This window comes from Mastigoproctus giganteus, chromosome 11 (genome assembly GCF_048544385.1).
Source record: "Mastigoproctus giganteus isolate SK-2022 chromosome 11, ASM4854438v1, whole genome shotgun sequence".
NCBI lineage: Eukaryota > Metazoa > Arthropoda > Arachnida > Uropygi > Thelyphonidae > Mastigoproctus > Mastigoproctus giganteus.
In genome coordinates this window covers 45,022,255-45,047,682 of record NC_143585.1, presented here as the reverse complement: position 1 = coordinate 45,047,682, position 25,428 = coordinate 45,022,255, and the positions used below count along the sequence as shown (strand labels likewise).

Genomic DNA, 25,428 nt, shown 5'->3' with positions numbered 1-25,428 from the left:
TGTCTGCCAGGGGCAAAGGTTGATGACGTTGTAGAGCGAATATCATCTTTTAAGGGCACAAAAGGTGATATAGTTGTACACGTTGGCACTAATAATATTAATAGTAGGAGACCGGCAGAATTACTTAACAAGTACAGGTCACTGTTGAACAAAAGCCGAGAATTAGGGTTGAATTTGAAAGTGTCTGCAATTCTGCCCAGACACGATAGGAGGGAGTATATGATGAGAGCCTTGTCGATCAATTCGGCCCTGGAAAGATTGTGCAAGGCTCAAGGGGTAGAATTTTTTTCAGCCTGGACTGTACTTGTTAACAGGAGATATTGCTTCTACAGGGATGGGATACACTTAAATAGAAAGGGTGCAAGAATATTTGCTGATGCTATCGAGGCAGTGTTAGGTGGGTCGGAAAACTGCTAGCTTGGGGGGAGACAAAGACCAATAGATTGACAGTAGCTACTGGCAGAGGTGAAAGAGATTCTTGCACTGCTTCTATTAGAATGAGCAGAAGCCTGAAAAACAAGATGCATGGTATTTCAGAGACTGCTGGGAGCCATTGCGGTACAGGTAAACACATGGGTTGTGTTAGGGTAGCTAAGAATAGAAACAGGTGCAGGTATACTTGCGTGTACACCAATGCTAGGAGTTTAGTAAATAAATTTGATGAATTTGAGGTATTGCTCAAAACATCGAAGGCAGATATTGTTGGGATATCAGAGACGTGGTGTCACACAGATATAAGGGATGCAGAACTGGAATTTGGGGAGTACAACGTCTACAGAAAGGATAGACAGGATAGGAAGGGGGGAGGGGTTATGCTATTAGTTAAGAAACACATAAAAACCAAGGAAGTGAAGCCAGTCGACATCGCTGGACAGTGCAGTGTGGAGTCAGTTTGGTGTGACATAAACATTGGGAGATCAAAATTGAGAGTAGGAGTGTGCTATAGGCCTAATGACTCTGATGAGTATAATAAGGAACTGTACAGGGAAATAGAGTGGGCCAGTAAATCAGAGTGTCTTATAATGGGAGATTTTAATTTCCCAGATATTGACTGGAATTTGGGGGCTGGTTACTCACACACTAGCAGGGCTTTTGTGGATTTATTGGATGATTGTTTTGTACATCAGCATGTTCGGGAGGCAACTAGAGGGAGTAATACTCTTGATTTGATTATCAGCAGTGATTCTTCATGCATTAAGAATCTGCAGATAAATGAACCACTAGGTGGCAGTGATCACAGTGTGCTGAAGTGGGATTTACTCAAAGAGGTAACTACCATTAGGGGTAAATGGGAAGGGTTATTGCTTCCGTAAAGGCGACTACGATGGATTGAGACAGTATTTAAATTCTATACAGTGGGACCAACTGATGATGTTACCAACAGCAAATTCAAAATGGGAAGCATTCAAAGAACTTATCTTGGAAGCTACTAGGCTTTACATACCAACTAAGAAATATTGTTCAAGGTTTAGGCCAAAATGGATGTCAGATGAACTAATGAGGCATATGGCAGAGAAGAAAAATGCATGGGATACATACAAATTAACACATGACACAGAAGCCTATGATAGATACAAGTTGATATGCAACCAAGTTACAAAGGAGGTTAGGCAGGCGAAGGCAGATTACGAGAAATCCTTGGCAAGGGATGCAAAGAAAAACAGCAAAGAGTTCTTTACTTATGTAAACTCTAGAAGGAAGGGGATGAATCAGATTGGTCCACTTGATATTGATGGGTCAAGTGTTGATGATCCTGCTCAGGTAGCTAACAAACTAAATGAATATTTTGCATCGACATTCACACATGAGGAGTTATTCAGCGAGGGGAATGCCAGAGGTGTATTCAACTCTAGCAGTAAGCTAAAGAATCTTGAAATAACTGGGAGTAAAGTGGAGGAGAAACTGTTGAAGATAAACACAAGAAAGGCACCCGGGGTGGATGGGATCTATCCAGTTATATTAAAGGAGGCAGCAAAGGAAGTAAGCAAACCCTTAGCCATAATTATGAGAGCTTCATTGGACTCAGGGGAGGTACCCATAGACTGGAAATGTGCAAATGTGACCCCAATTCACAAAGGAGGATCAAAGGCTGACACAAGTAATTATAGACCTGTGAGCTTAACTTCTGTTCCATGAAAATTAATGGAGGCACTGGTTAAAGAAGCACTGCAGGATCATTTAGACAAGACTTCAGTTATAGCTCAGACACAGCATGGTTTTGTTAAGGGGAAGTCTTGCCTGACCAACTTGATTGGATACTATGATGCAGTCACAAAAGAACTGGATGCAGGGAATAACTTTGATATTATATACTTGGATCTTAGAAAGGCTTTTGATACTGTTGCACATGGAAGACTGCTACACAAATTGGAGCAGTGTGACATTGGAGGCAAATTGCTGCTATGGATAAAGGGGTGGTTGAGGGGGAGAAGACAGAGAGTGGTAATCAATGGACACTGCTCATCGTGGACTGATGTTATTAGTGGAGTCCCTCAGGGCTCAGTGTTGGGTCCATTATTGTTTTCTGTATTTATAAATGATATTGATGATGGTATATCGGGCTTAATGTCCAAGTTTGCAGACGATACAAAGGTTGGCAGGGTTGTCAAGGACACTACGGACACTATGCTGCTGCAACAGGATCTGGAAAGGTTGAGCAGATGGGCTGAGAGGTGGCAAATGAAGTTTAACATTGACAAATGTAAAGTACTACACATGGGAAACAGCAACCCCAGAGCAACGTATCAACTCTGTCGTACTACACTGACAGTGGTAGAGAATGAAAGGGACTTGGGGGTGGTTGTGCAGGCAGATATGAAGTTCTCTGAGCAGTGCAGACGGGCTGCAAGAGTAGCTCATGGAGTATTGTCAATGATATACAGGAATTTTTCCAGCAGGGATAAGGAGGTGATTATTCCATTGTATAAGGCGATGGTCAGGCCACACCTAGAGTACTGTATACAGGTCTGGAGGCCTCATTTCAAGAAGGATGTAGAGCTGCTGGAACGAGTACAGAGAAGGGCAACAAGATTAGTGAATGGAACAAAGGGGTGCTCTTACGAAGAAAGGCTTAAGTTTTGCAAATTACAGTGTCTGGAGACTAGGCACCAGCGAGGTGATCTGATAGAGGTGTATAAAGCCTTGAATGGTTTAAGCATGCTCAATGCTGATGGGATTCTTCCTCTAGCTCAGGAAAATCACCTGAGAGGGCATAAATTCAAATTGAGGAAAGACAGATGTAGGATAGCCGTGCGGAAATTTGCCTTTAGCCAGCGGGTGGTTGGTTGGTGGAACAGACTTCCATCCCTTGTGGTGGAGGTTGATAGCCTAAATAAGTTTAAGGCTCAGCTGGACAGGTATTTTGAACGAACAGAGGGGTGAAGTGGAAGTGGGTTTTTTTTTTTTTTTTTTTTTTGGCTGATGCTGCATAAGCTTGCTTTCTTGCATCAAATGCCTCTACTAATGCTAATGATCACTGCTGATAACCAGATCAAGAGTATTACCCTCTCTGGTTGCCTCTCGAACATGCTGCTGCAGAAAACAATCATCCAAAAAATCCACTTAAGTCTTACTAGTGTTGCAAGTGACCAATCCACAAGTTCCAGTCAATATCTGGGAAGTTAAAATCCCCCATTATAAGACATTCTGATTTACTAGCCCACTCTATTTCTCTGTACAATTGTTCATTGTATCCCTTCGAGTCATTAGGCCTATAACACACTCCTACTCTTATTTTTGCTTACCAGTGCTTATGTCACACCAAACTGACTCAACAGTGCACTGTCCATCATATCAACTGGATGCACATCTAGCATTGGTATACATGCACCTATTCTAAAAGGATTAATGCTTAATCCTTTTAGCTCTTAATTTGTCCTTTATACAGCATCAGCTTTATTGCCTAAAGGCCAGAGGTGCAAACAATGCGTATCCAGGCCTCTCGAAATCAGTTCACCATATGGAAATTTTCTTCTTTATAGGGAAACTATTTTCAATGTAATGACCAAGAGGAAATCAAAAACGTTCACTACATAGAAATTTTTTTAACTATATGGAAGTTCGTTAAAGAGAGGTCCGACTCTATATCATTGATAAGACTCCATGACCTACCCTGGCAGCCCATCAGTGAACTTCATATCTGACTGCACGATTACACCCAGGTCTTTTTCACTCTCCAGTTCCCTGAGTGTAGTACCACACAGTTGGTAGGTTTTGCCTTGGGTTACTGCTACCCATGCGCAGAACTTTGCATTTGTCAATGTTAAAATTCAGTTGCCACTTCTCAGCCCATTTCCCTAACTTATCTAGATCCATTTTCAGTAGCATACTGTCTTTACTGTCATTAACAACTTTGCAAACTTGGACATTAAGTCTGATATACCCTTATCAATATCGTTGATGAATACACAAAACAACAATGGGCCCAGCACTGAACCCTGGGGAACTCCACTAATAACATTAATCCACAAAGTCTATTGATTACCACTCTCTGTTATCTCCCACTCAACCATCCCTTTATCCATTGTAGCAACTTGCCCTTAATGCCATTCCGCTCCAATTTGTACAGCAATCTTCCATGTGCAACAGTATCAGAAGTTTTCCTGAAATCCAAGTATATGATATTAAAGGCATCCAGTTCCTTTGTGACCACATCATAGTATCCAATCAAATTGGTCAGAGAAGAACTCCCTTTAACAAACCCATGCCATGTCTTAACTATTACTGCAGTCTTGTCTAGATGATCCTGCAATGCTTCTTTAACCAGTGACTCTATTATTTTTCCCAGAATACAAGTTAAACTAACAGGTCTATAGTTAGTTGTGTTACCTTTTGAACCCCCCCCCCCATTGTGAATTGGGGATACATTTGCACACCTCCAGTCCATGGGGACTTCCCTGAGTCTAAGGAAGCCCTCATAATTATGGTAAGGGTTTGGTTACTTCCATTGCTGCCTCCTTTAATATAACTAGGTAGATCTCATCGACCCCAGGTGCCTTCCTTATATTTAACTTCAACAATTTCTCCTCCACTATGCTCTCAGTTATTACAAAATCACTTAGCTCCCTGTCAGAGTTTGATAAACTTCTGGTATTTCCCCTCCTTGAATAACTCCTCATGTGCGAATGTAGATGCAAAATGCTCATTTAGTTTATCAGCTACTTGAACATAATCATCAATAGTCAAACCATCTATGTTAAGTGGACCAATCTGATTCATCCCTTTCCTTCTAGAGTTTACGTAAGTAAAGAACTCGTTGCTGTTTTTCTTTGCATCCTTTGCCAAAGATTTCTCGTAATCTGCCCTCGCCTGCTTAACCTCCTTTATGACTTGATTACAGACTAATACTGCATTTTCCTTCTCTACCACGAGCCTCATTAATTCATTGATTTAGTCGATGATGATGAAGTATATACATTCTTTAACATTTGTAAGTAATAAATAATTTCTTTATTATTGTAATTTGATTGATTTTGCATGCTACGTTTTTATTTCTTTGGAGAAATCAATCATTGTTTAAACAAACTAAATAACTAACTAAATTCATTGTTGAGAATGTAACCTCTGTTTTTAACATTACTTTTACCATATTAAAATAAAATATACTTCCTTGTTAGTATGGGTTTTAATTTTTTATTATTCCATTTTGCTTTCATACTACTTTGTTAGGAAGAGCCATCTGCAACATATAAATATTGAAATTTCCAGTTTAACTTGATATTTTTACTTGAACTTTGTAAAAAAATACAGTTTCTGTTAAATGTCTTATCCAGTGAAGCATATTTTAGTCGCATCATTGATCACAATTTAGGATGAGCAGCTTGAAAGTCTCTTTCTCTCTCTCTCTCTCTCTCTGTTTTTGTTGTTGGGGTGGGGGAGATGTATAGATTTGGACATCTGTAGGGTGTTAGATAAGTGATAAAACATCACAAAATCTTATATATTTTATAGGCAAACTGTTAAAATGAGAAAAAAGTAACACTTTTTTCTTATGAGCAACATCCAGTGAGAAAACTTCTTAACAGCTAAAGTGACTTTTACTGTTTAAGACATTTTAACAAGTGAGGTAAAAATCTAAACCTAAAATACTAAGACTATATGCTAAACTAAAATTGACAATAATTATTTTAACATTGAGATGATATTTACTAGCTTGCCTTGAAAATGATTGTAATAATTTCCTAAATTATTACAGATAGCTGGAGAGGTGGAAGGAGAGAAGGATGCTAGAGAACTAGCACTTGCAGCAATCCTTCAAGGTTAGTTTTACTTCTGTTGATAGTCTAGTATATTGAAAATTAAGTAATGCAGGTGGTTTTAAAAAATGTTATCTTATTGTAACCAAAATGAGCTACTAAATTGTTCTAAGATTTTCTATAAATAATACACTTCAAGTCCTATTACAGGACTTGCAGCTATAAAGTGGACAGAAAACGGCTGTGAGGTATGGATGCAAGCTCTATTATTAAACTGTTTTATTTTATGAAGAATGTCGGGATTAATATCATTCTGTTGTTATTGATTAACTACTATACAGATTCTTCTTGCATTTCCTGGGCAGATTTCCAAACTAATGGAACAGACTTATCAGAAAAAAGAACTGAACTTAAAAATCTTACTAATTTGTTTCAGTATATACATGACCTCAGTTCTTAATCTGAGTGATGTTTATTTCCTTCTGCAATCCACCAAATCAGTCTCACTTAGTTCTGAAAGAATTTCAATTGCTGGTTGTTTCAATCACACTCATTTCATTGTGCATTCTGATATTTCTTGTCAGAGACATCCTAATTGGGATACTCTCTTTTTTGATATCCTTTGAATCTCTTTTACTCAATTCTGTCAAATTTATTTGTTTCCTTTATTGTTAACTCAGAACCTTTTATAATAGTAGTAATATCCATATAGTACAAGGGAGCCACAGGCTTTTTTTTGTGCTGGCAAAAAAAAAAAAAAAGTAGATAAGAAAATACAAATTATTTGCTTCCCCCCTCATATAGGTAACTATCCAGTTGACCATTGAATTTAAAGAAATTTATTCACCCTCAAGTACCTGCAGAGGCAGCCTAGAACAGGTTGCCTCTGCAGAAAATTTGCTAAAAGAAAATTTCCTACAATCTTGTCTAAACTTCTTCCCCTGCAATTTGAATTTATGCTCCCTTAGAGCAGTGTTTCTCAAAGGGTGTGCCGCGTCACATTAGTGTGCCGCAAAATTTTCCAAATGTGCCGCGAAATTTAGAAATTTCTTCTTCTATGACTACGTAGGTGTGCCGCGAAATTTTTCTTCTTTGGAAAATGTGCCACGAGAGTAAAAAGATTGAGAAACACTGCCTTAGAGCATAAATTCTTTATAACAGTGAAAATTCCGCCTCCATTCATTTTAACAATCCATCTCAGAGCCTTATAAACCTCAATCAGATCCCTTCTGAGGTGCCTGGTTGCCAAGCTCTGTAGTCCCTAAAATGGAAGTCTATCCTCTTACAGTTGCTATTTTGCCAATCTCACCATGCGACTTGCCCATCTTTTGGACTCTTTCAAGAAGCCCAATGTCTTTTTTTCAAATGTGGTCTCCATACTTGAAAACTTTTTTCCAAATGTGGTCTTACAATTGTCTTATACAGTGGGATTATGACCTCCCTATCTCTACAGAGGCGCCTCCGTAGCCAGGTGGGAAGGAGCAGCAGTGCGTAGCACACGCTTCTTGATTAGACCAGAGTTCGAGCCCGTCACCACCAAATACGGAGGATGCGGAAAGATCAGGGAATGACCACCGCATATCCCAGAGCAATATGGCCTTAGTTGCTAATGCTCCTAAAAACCAAATAACAACAACAACAACTATCTCTACAGGATAACATTTGATAAATTATCATTAGGACAACATGGACTTGATACAAAGGTTGGCAGGGTTGTTAATGACAGTAATGGCAGTGTGCTACTGCAACAGGATCTAGATAATTTGGGCAGATGGGCTAAGAAGTGGCAACTGAAGTTTAACCTTGACAAATGCAAAGTACTGCATATGGGTAGAAGTAACCCCAGAGAAACGTACCAGCTGTGTGGGACTACACTTAAGGTGGTAGAAAATGAAAAAGACCTGGGAGTAATTGTGCAGACAGGCTGCCAGGGCAGGTCATGGGGTTTCGTCAATGATATATAGGAATTTTTCTAGCAGGAAAAAAGGTGATTGTCTCTCTGTATAAGGCAATGGTCAGGCCACGCCTTGAGTACTGCGTACAGGTCTGGAGGCCTCATTTTAGGAAGTATGTAGATTTGCTTGAGTGTGTACAGAGAAGGGCAACAAGATTGGTGACGAGAATGAAGGAATCCTCTTACCAAGAGAGGCTTAAGTTCTGCAAATTGCAGCGGCTGAAGACTAGGCACCTGCGAGGTGACCTGATTGACGTGTATAAGGCCTTGAATGGGTTGAGCACTCTGAATTCTGATGGGATTCTTCCACTTGTTCAGATTACGAATCTAAGGGGGCATAAATTCAAATTAAGAAAAGACAGATGTAGAATAGATGTGCGGAAATTTGCCTTTAGCCAGTGGGTGGTTAATTGCTGGAACAAACTTCCATCTGTTGTTTTGGAAGTTGATAGGTTAAATAAATTTAAGGAGGAACTGGACAGGCATTTGAAGGGAATGGTGTGATTTTTTTTTTTTTTTTTTTTTGGCTGCTGCTGCATAAGCTCATACACATGCTTTCTTGCATCACATGCCACTACTACTACTACTTTCCTGGCTGCCTGTTTACACTGTTCAGAAAACTTCATATCTGCCTATATTATAACTTTAAAATCCCTTTCTTCCTCTACTGTTTTTAACTCAACTCCACCAAGTGAGGGTTGAGTTAAAAACAGTAAGACCTTGCATTTTTCCTGCATTAAAACATAGCCACCACTTTTCTGCCGATTCTTGCAGCTACATCAGGTTATTTTGCAGAGTGCTGATCAGTACCAGATCGTTAACAACTCTAGAAATCTTTACATTGTCTGCAAATTTTGACATCACACCTTCTGTCCCTTTGTCAATGTCATTTATGAAAATCAGAAACAACAGTGGTCAAAAAACCAATCCTTGGGGAACCCCACTTCTGACTTTCCACCAATCTGAAGGATATTCAATAATTACAACCATATGCCTTGCAGCCACTAAGGGATCCATCTTAGAATTTTTCCAATAATCCCAATATGTTACAGCTTATACAGTAACCTCTCATGAGGGACAGAGCTAAATGCTTTGCTAAAATCCAAATAAACTATGTTGAAATTGTTCCCTACATCCAGCTCATTAGTAATTGTATCAAAATAGCCTATCAAGTTAGTTAAACGTGATTTCTTCTTAACAAAATCATTTTATATGATATTTGGAATGCTATATCTATCTCAATGAATTGCACACTTAATCATTGCCTCTAAGATTTTTCCTACTACTAAAGTCGGTTGAACCAGTTTGTAGTTACCGACTTTGCTCTTAGAACCTATTTTATGTACTAGTGATATGTCGGAATGTCTCCAATCCAAAGGAATCTCTCCCAGTTCTAAAGGTGCCCTTATAATTAACTTCAGTGGTTCAATTGGAATAAAGTGGGAAGGAAACTCCTTGGCAACCTCCCTCAAAATTACTGGGTATATGCCATTGACTCTGGGAGCCATGCTTGAAAGTTTCTTTAATAAACAATCATCTGTAATTTTGAAAACTTCACTAAAGAAAGATGCAAATTACCTGTTCAGTTCATCCTCAACATCAGCTGGGTTGTCTAAGGCTCTCCCATACACAGTGCACAATGGTCCAATTCGCTTTTTTCTTCCTTGTCTTCATGTACGTGAAAAATTCTTTGTCTCCATTCTTTGTTTTCTTAGCGAGTGCTTTCTCATATGCAGCCTCGGTCTCTCTAAGCTTATCTCTGGTACTATTACAAATCAACTTGTAGCTGTTGTAGGCGTCAATATTTTTCATTGCTCTGTAACTATCCCATGCTATCCTTTCAGCCCTATGACCAGCCAGCTCTGCATTCATCTGTTTCAGCATCTTCATCCTGCAATATTTTCTTAATGGTATGTATGTATGTATTCATGACTTCTGTGATTTTTGCTTTAAAGGTATTTCATAATTCAAGTGTATTTGCTCTCGCCCTACAATCTGCCTAATAGATGCCATACAGTACATTAAACTGTCAATCCAATGCCTTTAACTATTACAGCTTTTTTTTTTTTTTTCTCCATCTTCTTACTGATGATTACATGATCACTGGTTCCTGTATTTTAAACCCAATGATGTCATCTAGTTTGTGAGTAATGATGAAGTCAAGAATATTCTCAATCCTAGTATTTTCTCTGATGTGCTGGTACAGATAATAATCATCTAGGTTATTTAAATTTTTTTTCCCCGAGGTGAGTTTCCTTCCCACTTTATTCTAATCAATGTGGGGCAGATTTAAGTCTCCCGTAATAAGGCATTTGCGCTTGCCCATTCCATCTGCATGTAGCGACTATCATCATACTCTTCACAATCTTCTGTTCTGTAGATTACTTTCACTCTCATTATACCTTTGCTTCCTACTAACTCACACCAGATTCTATACTAGCAGATGTAACTTCAGTCTCTGCAAAAGCTCCTTTTGCACTTAGGCTGCTTTTAATAAGAAGCATGATACCACCACCCCTCCTACCTTTCCTAAGTACATTATACATACTATAGTGGAACTTGTCATCCCCAATTTTCAGGTGGCACTACATTTCTGTTAGTCTTATTATGTCAGCATTAGTTGTCCTAACCAGGCATTCAAATTCAGTCATTTTATTGACAATACTCCTGACATTACTGTAGACACAGTTAAGACTAAGTATTCTTTTATTATTTATTACCCTGACACCTCCCTCGAAGTTATTTAGGCTTGCTACCCTGAGAACACTTGCCAAAATCAGCTGTTGTGGCAACATAAGAATTCCTGATGTGAATGTATGCATTTCTTTGATCCATAACATCAGATAAATGCAGATTTATATTACACTTCTTCCCCCATAACTAGCAGTTTTCATGAACCTTTAAGGTATCCTTAATGATACCGACATTACAAAAATCCTTGCACCACCTTTGTCCAAATGAATATCATCTCTACTAAATAGATTCCCTCTACCTACAAGTGCAAGCCATACTGATTTTATCTCCCCTAGAGTCTTGCAGATCCCTTCAAGGCTTGAGAGTTAATCTACAAAGCTTTTAGCATATAATCCCTTCTGTCGTGTCTGGGCAAAATTTTCACACACATACATTCTGATCTAACTTGTGGAATTTTTAAGCACGGTCCTATATTTATCCAACAAATTGTCAAGTCTTGTTCGTTTAATGTCATTAATGTCGACATGAATTATAATTCACTCTTTACCTCCCTTAAAATCTGATATCTGTTTGTAACATCATCAGTTGTTATCCCCGGCAAACACACTCTGGTTCTGGTCCACCTTTCTTTATTACAAAAAATGTTACCCATTTTTCTGACAAGTCTCCCAATAAAACTAGATCACCTTCAACCAGAGCAGTATGCACTTCACTGTTCTTATCTAGGACCCAAATTAAGTGTGCATTACTTGACAGGTCGCAAGATACTTGAGTGCATTTACATTTGTGTCTAGGGTAAGCACTCATTTCTTTGGTGATTCAAATTCTTCTCATCATGCACCAAGTTCTAATTTGAGATCAGGTACAGTAGACTAAACTTAAAATACATGCCACAAGCTGTACAAATTAACTCATGACTCACTTGAAATGCCCACAGGCATTTCCATCTGGGTCACAATGTTCTTGGGACTTTGTACTGTAAGCAGATCTTGTACCAGCCATTATTAAGGTACAATTTGAACTTTAGAAAGATTGCAAAATTTAAATTAACAGTATATTGCAGAATTTAAATTACCAAAAGATTACAGAAATGAAAGTGTTGACAAAACTTTAACCACTAAAAAAGTTAAATTTAAGCTAACAAATAAAAATTTACAAAGTTCCTAACAAAATATCGATAACAATACTTATCTGACCATTAAGCTGTAGCTTTTCAAAACCTGGAGAAAATTTATAATATATTATAGGATCTAAATTAACAAAGTATGACAGAAATTATAACTGTTGACAAAAGTTTAACTGCCAGTGAAGTTAAATTTAAGCTACTGAAAGAAAGTTATGAATTTTACACCAAACAAAAGACCTCTGAATATTAAACTGTAGTTTTATAGATAAAGCCACTTACGTAATACTCGACTTATGGAAATTCAACTGTACCTAAGTTTTTGCTGGCCAGTGCAAACTTATTTTGCATCCCATAGCAATAAATGGAGGTATCGTGAAAATATTGTAATGTGAATCCAATAACACTTTTTTTTTTTTTTTTTTTTGTAATTCATTCCAAGACCTCAGAAGTTGAAGATTTTCACTATATATCTAAGTTATCTCTCTAAAAGGTCATTTTTATAATGGAAATTGCATTACACTTTCATCATTATCATATATTGTTATAAAAATCAGTTTTGAATGCCTTTGTGATATTTTTCTAAAACACATTTCTGGGGCCCTGGGTGCCAAGCAATTTCTGTGCATTCCAAAAAGTGTTATATCCAAAGAGCCTTTGAATAGATTATATTTCATTCCAACTACCGTTGTCTTTATTTATAAATTACTGTAGCACTTTCACTACAAGAAGTAGGCAAAGGCCCAGAAAGGAAGGCCACCTTTCTGTTTCTATTTCTAACAGTACTAACCAAAGAACTCAGCTGCTTAGTCACCTAGTGGCACTGCTCCTGCCTCCCCGTGGCGGGGCCAGAAACCTGGGTAATAAAGCAAACCTCCAGGGCCAAAAGGAGCAAAACATGGAATGTGACAGTTTTCCCCCGATTAAGACTGCAAATCTGAATCATGTGGATTTGCATTAACCTGATATTGACTCCTCCAATCCAAAGATACTGAGGACGGATGCTCCTCGAATTGAACACCCAAGTTTTCTGATTCTGCATTCACTAACAAACCAGCCCAATCTATCGCCATTTCTCATTCAGAAATGTCTTGAGAATGTAGCTGGTTCCCCAAAAATGGTGAGACGACTAAAATCTGGCGACTTGCTTGTAGAGACCACCAGCTCTAAACACTCTGAGTCACTACTCAGACTCATCTCATTTGGTGGAGTTCTAGTCAAGGTGTCCCCATATGTCACACTTAATACATCCAAAGGCATAATTTCAGAATGGGACCTAATGAATGTCTCAGAAGAAGAAATTGTTCAGGAACTGCAGGATCAGAAAGTCATACAGGCCAAAAGAATTGTGATGAAAAAAGATGGCAAGCTAATTCCGACTTGGAGCATCATACTACATTCAGCTTACCCAATCTACCTTCATCAGTGAAAGCAGGGCATTTTCATTGTCGCATTCACCCATATATTCCGAACCCAATAAGATGTTATAAGTGTCAGAAATTTGGACACTCACAAACAGTCTGTCGAGGTGACTCAGTATGTCCAAACTGTGGATTGAAAGAGCATACCCAAGCTGACTGTAATGCCAAGTCTTTCCTTTGTCCCATTGTAAAGGCAACCACCCAGCCTTCTCTAAAAATTGTGAACAGTGGAAATATGAGAAAAAAATCCAGAAATACAAAACAGAAAAGAAAGTCTCGTTCCCAGAAGCACAAAAGCAATTACAACTACAGATGCCTAGATGTAGACATGCCGAAGCCTCTAAAAAACTTCATTCAGTATCAGTCCAAACTGATACATCAATTCTACCAAACATCTCCATTTCTGAATGCGCTCGCTCCTTGCTCTCTTCTGTATCACAGTCATCAAAGCAACATACCAATAACCATACCACCTGCTGCCTGTGCAGCTTTTGTAAGACCTGTTCAAGCAGAGAAGCCAGATTCCGTTAGCAAACAGCCAATTGATTCCATCCTTATGGATACCAATGAAATTCCCAGTCAAGATGAAACAGAAACCATTCTGGAGATCCATCCAGAGGATGAAATAGACACGAGACCAATTTTCCCAAAAAGAGAGATAATTAAAAGCGACTGTGTCAAACAGACTTTTAAAAAACAGACAGACTCAGCTCCTTCATCTAAACTTAAACAATGAACAACGTATTCAACGTAGTCCAGTAGAATTGCAGAGGCCTTCATAGCAATATTGATGACATCCAGGAAATAATTAAACATGTAATCCAGTTGGCATCTGTTTACAGGAGACATATTTAACTCCTCATGTATCTCTCTCGATCAAAAATTATACTCTTTTCTGACAAGATAGACTGGTTATAAATAAAGCTCACGGTGGGGTTGCTATTCTCATAGATTCACGAGTCCCTTGCAGATGTATTCCTTTGCAAACCTCTATTGAAGCTGCTACGCAAATAGCAATTGGAGTCACTATAACACTTGTTTCAATCTATCTGCCACCCAGTCAGCCTTGTACTATTCATGAACTTGAAGATTTAATTCTGGAGTTGCCAACCCCTTTCCGTTTTTTGGGCGACTTCAATGGACATCATCCATTGTGGGGCTCTCCCAATGCAGATGGACGAGGGCATCTTATTGAAATGCTCATTGACAGGCAGAATTTAACCATCCTAAATACTGGTTCACCAACTTGCATCCATCTCCCAACAGGAACAGTGTCCTCAATAGATCTGTCTATCTGTTCTTCGATCCTCTTTCCTTGTAATGAGTGGACAGTTCTTGATGATTCACTCAATAGTGACCACTGTCCACTAATCTGAAAAATTCAAACTTCACACTGTAACTTCAGAAAACCACATGAAATAGAAATTTTCCAAAGCTGATTGGGCAAAGTATACTTATCACATATCCTTTGATAATCAGATCATCGAATTGACCTAGTCCAATTGACATAGTCATCAGCTTACTAATTAGTAATGACATAGTCATTACTAAAAAAATCCTAGCAGCTGCATCTATTGCCATCCCCCAGTCATAGTCAAGCTCCTATATATCCATAAATTATTGGTGGAATGAGGATTGTAAGAGTGCGAAAAAGAAAAAAATCAAGCTTAGAATATATTCCACAAACATCCTACAACCAGTAATCTTATAAATTATAAGAAACTCAGAGCCAAGGCTCGCCATATCAGGAAGAAAGCAAAAAGAGATTCCTGGGTCCGATTTGCAAATTCAGTTAATAAAAATACAGATTCTAGAATAATATGGAGAAAAATAAAACAACTAAATGGCAAATTTCCTTCTCTATCCTCCCCAATGTTCAACTGGAATGGACAGGAGCTGTGTACTCCTGCAGAAATTGCAAATGCCCTAGGGTCTGTATTCTCACAATTGTTTGCTCGACCACATACGACCAGTCATTTCACAAGATTAAAGCTTCAGCTGAAAAATCTCGATTGAACTTCAAAACCAAATCTTGTCTATCATACAATCGACTACTTACTATTCTTGAACTTCAAGAATCTATATTTACCTCAGAGAACAGTGCTACTGGTCCGGACAGAGTATATTATATAATGCTTAAACACTTGGATAACAAATCATTATCCTTGCTGCTGACTTTCTACAATCATATTTTCACTGAACATTCATTTCCCACATGCTGGCATCACTCCTATGTACTGGTAATTCCCAAACCAGGGAGAGATCACTATCCCTCACAACTATAGACCTATTTCTCTTACCAGCTGTTCGAGTAAAACCATAGAAAAAATGATACACTGCCGACTGACCTGGTATCTTGACTCCAAAAATCTAATCTCTGATAATCAATTTGGTTTCAGAAAAAATCGATCATCCCTGGATCTCGGGGTCAAAGCTGAAACGAACATCAGGAATGCATTTATCTGAAACGAGCATCTCGTTATGGTATGCCTTAACATAGAGAAGGCCTTTGACACCACTTTGTGTTTTGGTATCTTAAAAGATCTTCATTCCCTTGACCTGAGAGGCCACTTACCATATTTCATACAAAACTTCCTTCAGCATAGAACTTTTCAAGTCTGCTATCGGCAAGTCCTCTCAATCTATATACAAGAGGAAGGAGTTCCACAAGGCTCTGTTCTCAGTTCTACCTTATTTGCAATAAGAATAAATAATATAACCAAATGTATACTCAACCCTGTAAACTCATATCTCTATGCCGATGACCTGACTGTTTCCTGCAGTTCACAGAATATGAACTTCATTGAAAAGCAACTACAAATCTCACTTAACAATATTGAGCTATGGATGACGTGGAATGGATACCGACTATCACATTAGAAATCTAGTGTCATTCATTTTTGTAATAAACAAAAGATGCATCCTGACCCAGAATCATCCTATATAAGTCATGAAAAGTATTCGCCTCCTCAGCCTGATTTTTGATAGTAAGCTTAATTTCGTAGAACATGTCAAATATCTGTAGACTACTTACCAGAAAAAAAATAATATACTCAAGAGTCCTTTCTTCGACAACATGGGTGCAGACTGCTGTACCCTGCTTCAATTGTATAGAACTCTAATTAGGTCTCATCTTGATTATGGTGCCCCAGTGTATGACTACCAGGGAGAGCGTGCTAACACGCCTTGCACCTATTCAACATTCTGCCCTCGGGATTACTACAGGTGCATATAGAACATCGCCAGCACAAAGCCTTAATATTGAAGCTCATGAAGTTCCACTCTATCTCAGAAGAAAGGTGTTACTTCTGAATTATGCAGCTAAAATTCAAAGCATGCCTACACATCCCATTTGGCCTGTACTTAGTGATCCACAGTTTAAAATTTTCTATAGAAATAAACCCAGCGCAGTTCAGCCTACTGGTATCAGATTACAGGCACTCTCAGAAACTTGGAATGTACACCTCAAAAAAATCTTCCAAGATCCAAACTGTTCAATTCCTCCATGGTCCTATATTAAACCATCCTGCGACAATTACTTCCTAAAGTGGGGAAAACATTTCCTTGCAAATATCAATATACAACTCCATACTACTCACACAGAGAATAATCCTCATTTTACAAAAATATATACTGATGGATCAAAGTCTGATAGTGGAGTAGGTGCTGCAGCAGTTTTCTCTTTTAACACCATCTCTGTATCACTTCCCACTGTAGCAGTTATACAGCTGAGTTATTTGCAGTCAAGCATGCCATAGAAAATATTCTCCATCTGTCCATCAAAAAGAGTATAATATATACAGACTCGCAGAGTACACTTATAACCTTACAAAACACCTCCTCACCAAAGAATCCTTTAATGAAAACTATAAGATGTATGTTGATACATACTCAGGAACGCCAGCTAGTAGTGATCTTTTGCTGGATCCCAAGCCACACTGGGATATCTGGAAATGAATGTGCAGACTATGCCGCCAAACATCCATCTAATTCAGATTCATCGTGTTCTCTTGTTCCATATGTTGACTAAAAATCTAATATACGAAGAATATGTAAGGAACAATGGAAACTTATATGGCAAACTAAAACAGATAATAAGCTCTTTCAAATAAAACCAGATCCACAGTATGGACCTCTAGCTTCTGGAAAAACAGAAAGGAAGAAGTAATCCTAGCCAGAGCAAGAATTGGTCACAATTACATTACTCACCTATTTCTCCTCACAGGCAACGATCCTCCACAGTGTACACACTGCAATTATCAACTCACAATGAAGCACATTCTTGTTGAATGCACCTTGTACTCACATGCCCAGCAATTCTCATTGAGTTTTCTTCCTAATCTTAAAGAATCTTTGAAGCTCTGTCATATCATAGGTAACGATGCCAACCCCACAGAATTTTTCTCATTTATGATCGTTTCTAACCGTTCGCAAAACAATCATCATGAGTATCTTCCACATCACTTATAAGCACAATATGGCCTGAGCAGCCCTTGTGCCAAAAATAACAATAATAACACATTTCTGGAGGTCACTACCATAAAACAAAAACAATTTGCACTTTCTGGTTTATTGGGCTTTTCTGTTAGTGCAAGCTATTATAAACGGGTAGTAAACTCATCTTATTGCATTTACGATAATACCAATAACTGGAATTCTGTGGGTTTTTACGTTACAGTATTATGGTGAAATGAGTTCACCTTCACTGAAATATTCAATCATATAAAAAAAAATTAATTTTCAAAATCTTCTCTGCATTCCTATTTACTTATTACAATGGCAATAGGAAAGGGACCAACAGAAAGTGCAAGTGTTGGCAGTGCTAGGAAATGAAACAAAATTGATTTAGAATATAGATGATTAAGAAGTACGAAGCAGGACAAAGTTTGTCATCTGTTGCACAGAATTAGATCTCGCTGCTTCAACAGTGAATACCATTTTAAGGGACAGTGCATGTATAAAAGAACATGTTAAAGGATCAACGCATTTAAGATCAACAGTGATCACAAAACAGCATTCAGGTGCTATATCGAAGATGGAAAAGTTATTAGTAATATGGATGGAAAATCAGATTCAGAAGCAAGTGCCCCTGAGTCCAATGGACATTCAAGCAAAAGCAAGAATTATTTATGAAGATATTAAGGATAAGTACGGGGAACCCCAAGCCAAGTTTGTGGCAAGCAACAGGTGCCACAAACTTGGCTTGTGGCAAGCAACGGGTGGTTTAATAGGTTCAAGCATCGCGCTGATTTCCAAAACATTAACATATGCAGTGAAGTCACCAGTGCCAATTCTGCAGGTGCAGAGAAATTTTGTGATGTTTTGGGAGAAAAAAAAACTTCTAAATCTCCACAGCCCTCAACTGCAGCAGCGTGCTTATCAGCTGGAGAGTTAATTCTGGCAACGATGCTTGAAAGGTAAAACTTGCTGACATGCCTGTCTCCCCTCTCTTTTTATAATTTTGAAATTTTTGTAATTTTGTACACTTTTGTAATTTTTCCTGCGCATGAGATAAAGAAATTGAATAAATAATTCTATTTACATGTTAGTTGAACATTTCTTTTTTGCTTCAATAAAATTTGAGAGGTTTGCATAAGCATTTAGGGAAATTCCGACTTACGTAGAGTTCTGTGGAACGCAACCCATACATAAGTCGGGGAGTGGCAATACCTAACTAATTACAAAAATAATCTAACCTACATGGCTATATGAATTCAAATTATGTATGTACTACAGTTTAGTATATTTTTTATAATTAGTATATTAAATAATTAAAAATTTTTTTTTCTTGGAAACTCAGCTTTCTGTAATCAGACTTTCCCAACAGTGAAGTAATTTTCCTTGGTGATTTTTATGTTCACAGCTTCATTTGTGTTCAGTTTTTAGTTTTACAGATCCAGTAACAGATGGCAAGGATGAAAGGTTCCTTCCTCCCATTACCGATAATGTCACATGTGTTCATTTATGTACTAGAATAACAAGTAATCTTGTAACTACAACCTTTCATGGTTAATGTTAGTTATCCTCTAGCCACCTCAGATTACAACGCATTAATGATATCCTCTCCAGGGAGTCTTAGGTGCCACATGATTTATAAGGAACACAGCACCTTTTTAAATTCTATACTAGTATCTCTGTTCACATTAGTTTATTAGAAGTTATTAAAATAAAATAATAGTAATGGTGTGTGTGTGTGTGTGTGTGTGTGTGTGTGTGTGTGTGTGTGTGTGTGTGTGTGTGTGTGTGTGTGTGTGTGTGTTTATATTAACCAAGTAGTTCATATCAACCCAGCAATTGTAAGGCCACTCTTGGAATACTGCATTCAATATGAAGGCTACACCTAAAAAAAAAAAAAAAAAAAAATCAAACTTCTTGAAAGGGTCCAAAGATGGGCAGTGTGCCTGGTAAGATTGACAAAAGGGCAAGTCCATAGAAAGATTTGGAATATGTGGTCTACAGTGCTTGGAAACTAGTCACCTCAGAGGAGACTTGATGGGTGTGGAGGGGTAAGGCTCTGAGAGGTGACAGTAAAATGAATAAGAATGGAATTTTCGTTGTTATAAATGATTCCAGTATTGAGGAACATAAAGCAGTGCACACAAGCTGCCAGGAGATTTCATGAGGTTTTGTCAATGATATACAGTAACTTTGCTAGAAGGGTCAAGGAGGTGATTATCCCATTGTACAAGGCAATGGTTAAGCTGAATCTTGAGTACTTCATCTATGTCTAGAGGACTCATTTTAGGAAGGATGTAGATCTGCTGAGAACAGAAGGGTGATCTTACCAAGAAAGGTTTCAGTTCTGCACATTGCAGTGCTTGAAGACTGTGAGATGATCTGATTTAGTTGTTTAAGGCTTTGAATGGATTGGGCAAGTTCAGTGCTGGGGCATTCTTCAACTTGCTCAGACTATGCACAAGGGGGCGTAAATTCAAAGTGAGGAAGATTGGTCGCAGGATAGATGCAGCGGTTGGGTGTGATTGTTGGAATACACTTCCATTTCTTCTTATGGAAGTGAGTAGTTTGAATATATTCGAGGAAAACCTAGACAAATTACTGGAGAGAATGGACAGGTCATGTGGGAAGGTGGTTTTTTTTTTTTGGCTGATGCTCTATCAGCTTGCTTTCTTGTATCATTTTCTAATTCTATTTATCATCCAACTCCAAACTCGCGGTCAACTTTTCTCCTCCTCCTGTCATCTACTTCTATCTGTTGGAACAATCTGCAGAAATTCAAGTCAGATGTAACAAGTATCTTCTAAGTCCTCAACCATACATAATACTAAGTACTGTAGGTTCTAATACCTTTCTTATTTGAGGTTTCATTTTAAAAAAGAATTGCTATAAATAGTGTTAGTCACTGGGATTTAAATAATGATTTGAGATTGCCCACTCAAAATCATAAACAGTTTGTATTCATCTCTACTAGAAATGTAATTTACATCCAAACCCAGAACTAAAATTCTTAGGAATTACTCTACATAAGTGTAATTTGGAGTGGGTGCAGAGAAGAGCAAGATTAGTCAGGGGCACAGAACAGCATGCTCACTAAGAAAGATTTGCCATAAATTGCAGTGTCTGACAAATACCCATGAGGAAACCTGATTGAAGTTTTCAGGGCTTTAAATGGGTAGAGTAAGCTAAATGCTGATTATATTCTTATTCTTTCTTGGATAATAACAAGAGGGGGGCACAGTTTAAATGGGAAAATTATGGTTTCAGGATAGACATGTAGAAAAATGCTTTCAACTGGAGTATCTGATTGTTGTAATAAACTTCCACCTGGTTGAAGTTTATTACAACAATCAGATACTCCAGTTGAAAGCATTTTTCCACCTGATAATTGAAGTTTTGCTGCTTTTAGTGTATAAAATATACCAAATTCCACAAGCTAATTGGTTAACTGATATTCCCTGTTGACACTGTATTTGTTGCTTGCACTTTTTGTAATTGTTAGGATCTCCCGCTTTATTAGCATGAGATGAGTAGTTTAATATTTTGTAAATTTTTAAGTGAAAATAATTTAAATCAAACTGATCATTTGGATCTTTTCACATTCTTTGGAATCACATTTCAAGAAATGCAAATGCTTTAATTTAATTGTTGCACCCTTCTCTTACTACAAAGACCATGAAATTTAATTTGTTGTATACATTCATTATGCCTAATTATAAATTAATTTACAATTTTACTTTACAATAATCATTTTGATATCTTCCATGGGATGTTCCAATCCATAGCTTGAGAATCACTGCATTCTCTCTTTCTCTCTCATATTATACAAGATGCACTCTTCTGGAAAGGAATAAACTTCAGAATTTGCAGAAAATATTTTTTGATCAGCTATTATTCATTATTATAGAAAAATAATATTTTTCTTTTCTAGCTAATCGACTAGCAGAATTGTTGAATGATACTTTGCGGGTAAGCGAGGAAGATACTGTGTGTGCATCAAGTATAGAAGGTAAGTTTTGACGTAATGTTAAAATTGTGAGTTATAAATAGCTTCCAAGAGGTCATATTACCCTTTTTTTTTTTTTTTTTTTTTTTAATATTTTGAAATAATAATAAAAAATGAAATTATTTTTATAGTTTAAGCTAAAATAAGTTTGATAAGGAGAAATCTTGTCTGACCAATTTGATTGGATAATATGATGTGGTTACAAGGGAACTGGATGCAAAAAATAATTTTGATATCATAAACTTAGATTTCAAGAAAGCTTTTGATACTGTTGCACATGGAAGACTACTGTACAAATTGGAGCTGTATGGCATTAAGGGCAAGTTAATGGTGGATAAAAGGATAAAAGTGGATAAAAGGATGGTTGAGTGGTGGAAGACAGAGTGGTAATCAAATGACATTGCTCTTCATGGACTAATGTGATTAGTGGAGTTCCCCAGGGTTTGGTACTAGGCCCATTGTTGTTTTGTATATTTATCAGTGACATTGATGAAGGTATATCAGGCTTAATGTCCAAGTTTGCAGATGATACAAAGTTTGGCAGGGTTGTTAATGACAGTATGCTACTGCAACAGGATCTAGAAAAGTTGGGCAGATGGGCTAAAAAGTGCAATTGAAGTTTAACATTGGCAAATGCAAAGTACTGCATATGGGTAGCAATAACCCAAGATAAACATACCAACTGTGTGGTACTACACTCAGGGAAGTGGAAAGTGAAAAAGGCCTGGGGGTAATTATGCAGTTAAATATGAAGTTTGCTGAGTAGTGCAGAGGGGCTGCCAGGGCAGGTCTTGGAGCCTTGTCAGTGATATACATCAGGCCCCCATTATATGAACGGTGTACTTTTTAGTTTGATTTATGTTCCAAGGAAAATAATGGAGTCTCTGGTAAAAGGAATAATGCAGGATCATCTAGACAAGGTTCCAATTATACTTGAGACATAGCATGGGTTTGTTATGGGGAAATTTTGTTTGACCAATTTGATTTGATATTACGATATGGTCAAAAATTGAACTGGATGCAAAAAAATAATTTTGATATATATTTGTATTTCAGGAAAGCTTTTGATACTGTTGCACATAAAAGACTGCTGAACAAATTGGCGCTGTATGGTATTAAGGGTAAATTGCTACAATGAATAAAAGGGTGGTTGAGTGGGAAAAGACAGAGTGGTAACAATGGACAGTGCTCTTCATGGACTAATGTTATTAGTGGAGTCCCACAGAGTTCGGTGTTGAGCCCACTGTTTTGTATATTTATCAGTGATATTGATGAGGGTATATCAAGCTTGGTGTCAAAGTTTGCAGATGATACAAAGGTTGGCAGGGTTGTTAATGACAGTAATGGCAGTGTGCTAATGCAACAGGATCTAGAAAATTTGGGCAGAGGGCTGAGAAGTGACAACTGAAGTTTAACATTGACAAATGCAAAGTACTGCATATGGGTAGAAGTAACCCCAGAAAACCATACCAACTGTGTGGTACTACACTCAGGGAAGTGGAGAACGAAAAAGTCCTGGGAGTAATTGTGCAGTCAGATATGAAATTTTCTGAACAGTAAGACAGGCTTCCAGAGCAGGTTGCTGGGTATTGTCTGTGATATACAGGAATTTTGCTAGTAGGGAAAAGGTGATAATCCCTTTGTATAAGGCAATGGTCTGGCCATGCCTTGAGTACTACATACAGGTCTGGAGGCCTCATTTTAGAATGTAGAGTTTCTTGAGTGAGTACTGAGAAGGGCAACAAGATTGGTGAGGGGAATGAAACGGTGGTCTTACCAAATAAGGCTTAAGTTCTGCAGATAGCAGCGATAGACTAGGCACCTGCGAGGTGATCTGATTGATGTATATAAGGCTTTGAATGGGTTGAGCAGGCTCAATTTTGATGGATTGTTCCTCTTGCTCAGATTACAAACCTGAGGGAGCATAAATTCAAATTGAGGAAATATAGTTATAGAATACATGTGTGGAAATTTGCCTTTAGCCAGTGGGTAGTTTATTACTGGAACAAATGTTTAGAGGGAATGGATGGGTGAAATGGTTTTTTTGGGCTGATGCTATATAAGCTTGCTTTCTTGCATTATATGACTCAATTACTACTACTTGTTACCCCATAGCCACATTTTATGGACAAAATGAATAAGTAGAATATGAATACATGTCTGCATCATGCTCACTGTGTAAGACATGCATGGTATGATAGCCTCTGACACTGAATATATACAGAAGACAATTTAGACATTGATGCACACACTGATATGTATTTGTAATATATATATATATATAAGAATAGATAAGTCTGATAAAGTTTGCATAGATGGAGGTGAAAAGTATTAGCATTAGAATTAGCAAAGGCACATGATGCAAGAATGCAAGCTTATATAGCATCAGCCAAAAAAAAAAAAACTTATTTCGCCCATCCACTCGCTCCAAATGTTTGTCAAGTTCTGCCTTGAATCTGTTTAAGCTATCAACTTCTACAACAACAGATGGAAGTTTGTTCAAGCAATCAACCACCCACTGACTAAAGGAGAACTTCCGCACATCTATCCTACAACCGTCTTTCCTCAATTTGAATTTATGCCCTCTCTGGCCTGCTCAACTACACAAAGTACGAAGGACTAGAAGAGTAACCAAAGTAAAAAAAGAAAAGAATTGTAGGTATGTGAAAGGTGAAAGAATGTTAATATTCGAAAGGTTATGATGAATTAAGACAATAATGGGCTGAATTGCAAAGCCAATTAGAGGTGAGAGAACTATAAAGTAAAATGATTAATACCAAAAGATTAAACAAATAAAATAAAATAAAAAAGGTGGTGAAGCTGTCATCAGATATAGGTGGACAAATTTAGTTATAGGTCGAAAACAGGGATAGTAAAAATGCAAAATCTGATGTCAACTGAAGTAAATATTGATACCATGGTCAGTTGTTTCATCAGAGGTCTACTCCTGATTATGTATCAGGAACATAACATAACATAACAGGAACATAAAAAGCCAAAAAGCAAAAAGAATAAAATTAGCACATTCTCTTACAGTATTATTGTTATTATTATTATTAGCCATATGGTGCAAGGAAGCCTGGGGCTTATGCTGCAACAGCCAAAAGAAAATAAATTTCTGAATTATTCCGAGAGAGAAAGAAAAAGTCAGAAGTAGAAGGGAATCACCAAGAAAGAGAAGAATGATGATATCCAGCTCAGGACCCTGGGTGTGCCAAGCCCATACTCACCAGGAGCCCCTGGGGTTAATTGCCTCATTTTCTCCCCCTCTCTATGTTGCTAGCGTCACTAGTTCTTTGAATACTGTGACCGTGTAAGCATAGACAGGAGAAATTTACTGAAACGCATGGATCACTCACTTCTCCGAAAAACATATGCCTGTTTGTTGGAGTCAAATATGGACAAGGTAAGAGAATGTCCTTATCCATACTGATTAAAGCCAGATTGGCACCAGAATGAAGAAATGAAGTTGATAATCAGAAATATAAACCAATTATAGGGACTTGCATCAGCAAATGACTGGATCACTGTTTTGCTAACAAAAAAAAAAAAAAAAAAATGCCAATAGCTTATTATTATTT

General features: G+C 37.7%; 1 protein-coding gene across 1 annotated transcript in view; it reads left to right on the top strand.

Moving 5' to 3' along the window:
• Positions 1 to 25,428, top strand: part of RhoGEF2 (Rho guanine nucleotide exchange factor 2) — a 764,869-nt gene that overhangs the window by 720,004 nt on the left and 19,437 nt on the right. Inside the window, exons 38-39 of the mRNA XM_090384978.1 lie at positions 6,194 to 6,257; positions 21,773 to 21,850. Of these exons, the coding sequence (XP_090241104.1) occupies positions 6,194 to 6,257; positions 21,773 to 21,850 (142 nt within the window). The remainder of the gene's footprint in view (positions 1 to 6,193; positions 6,258 to 21,772; positions 21,851 to 25,428) is intronic.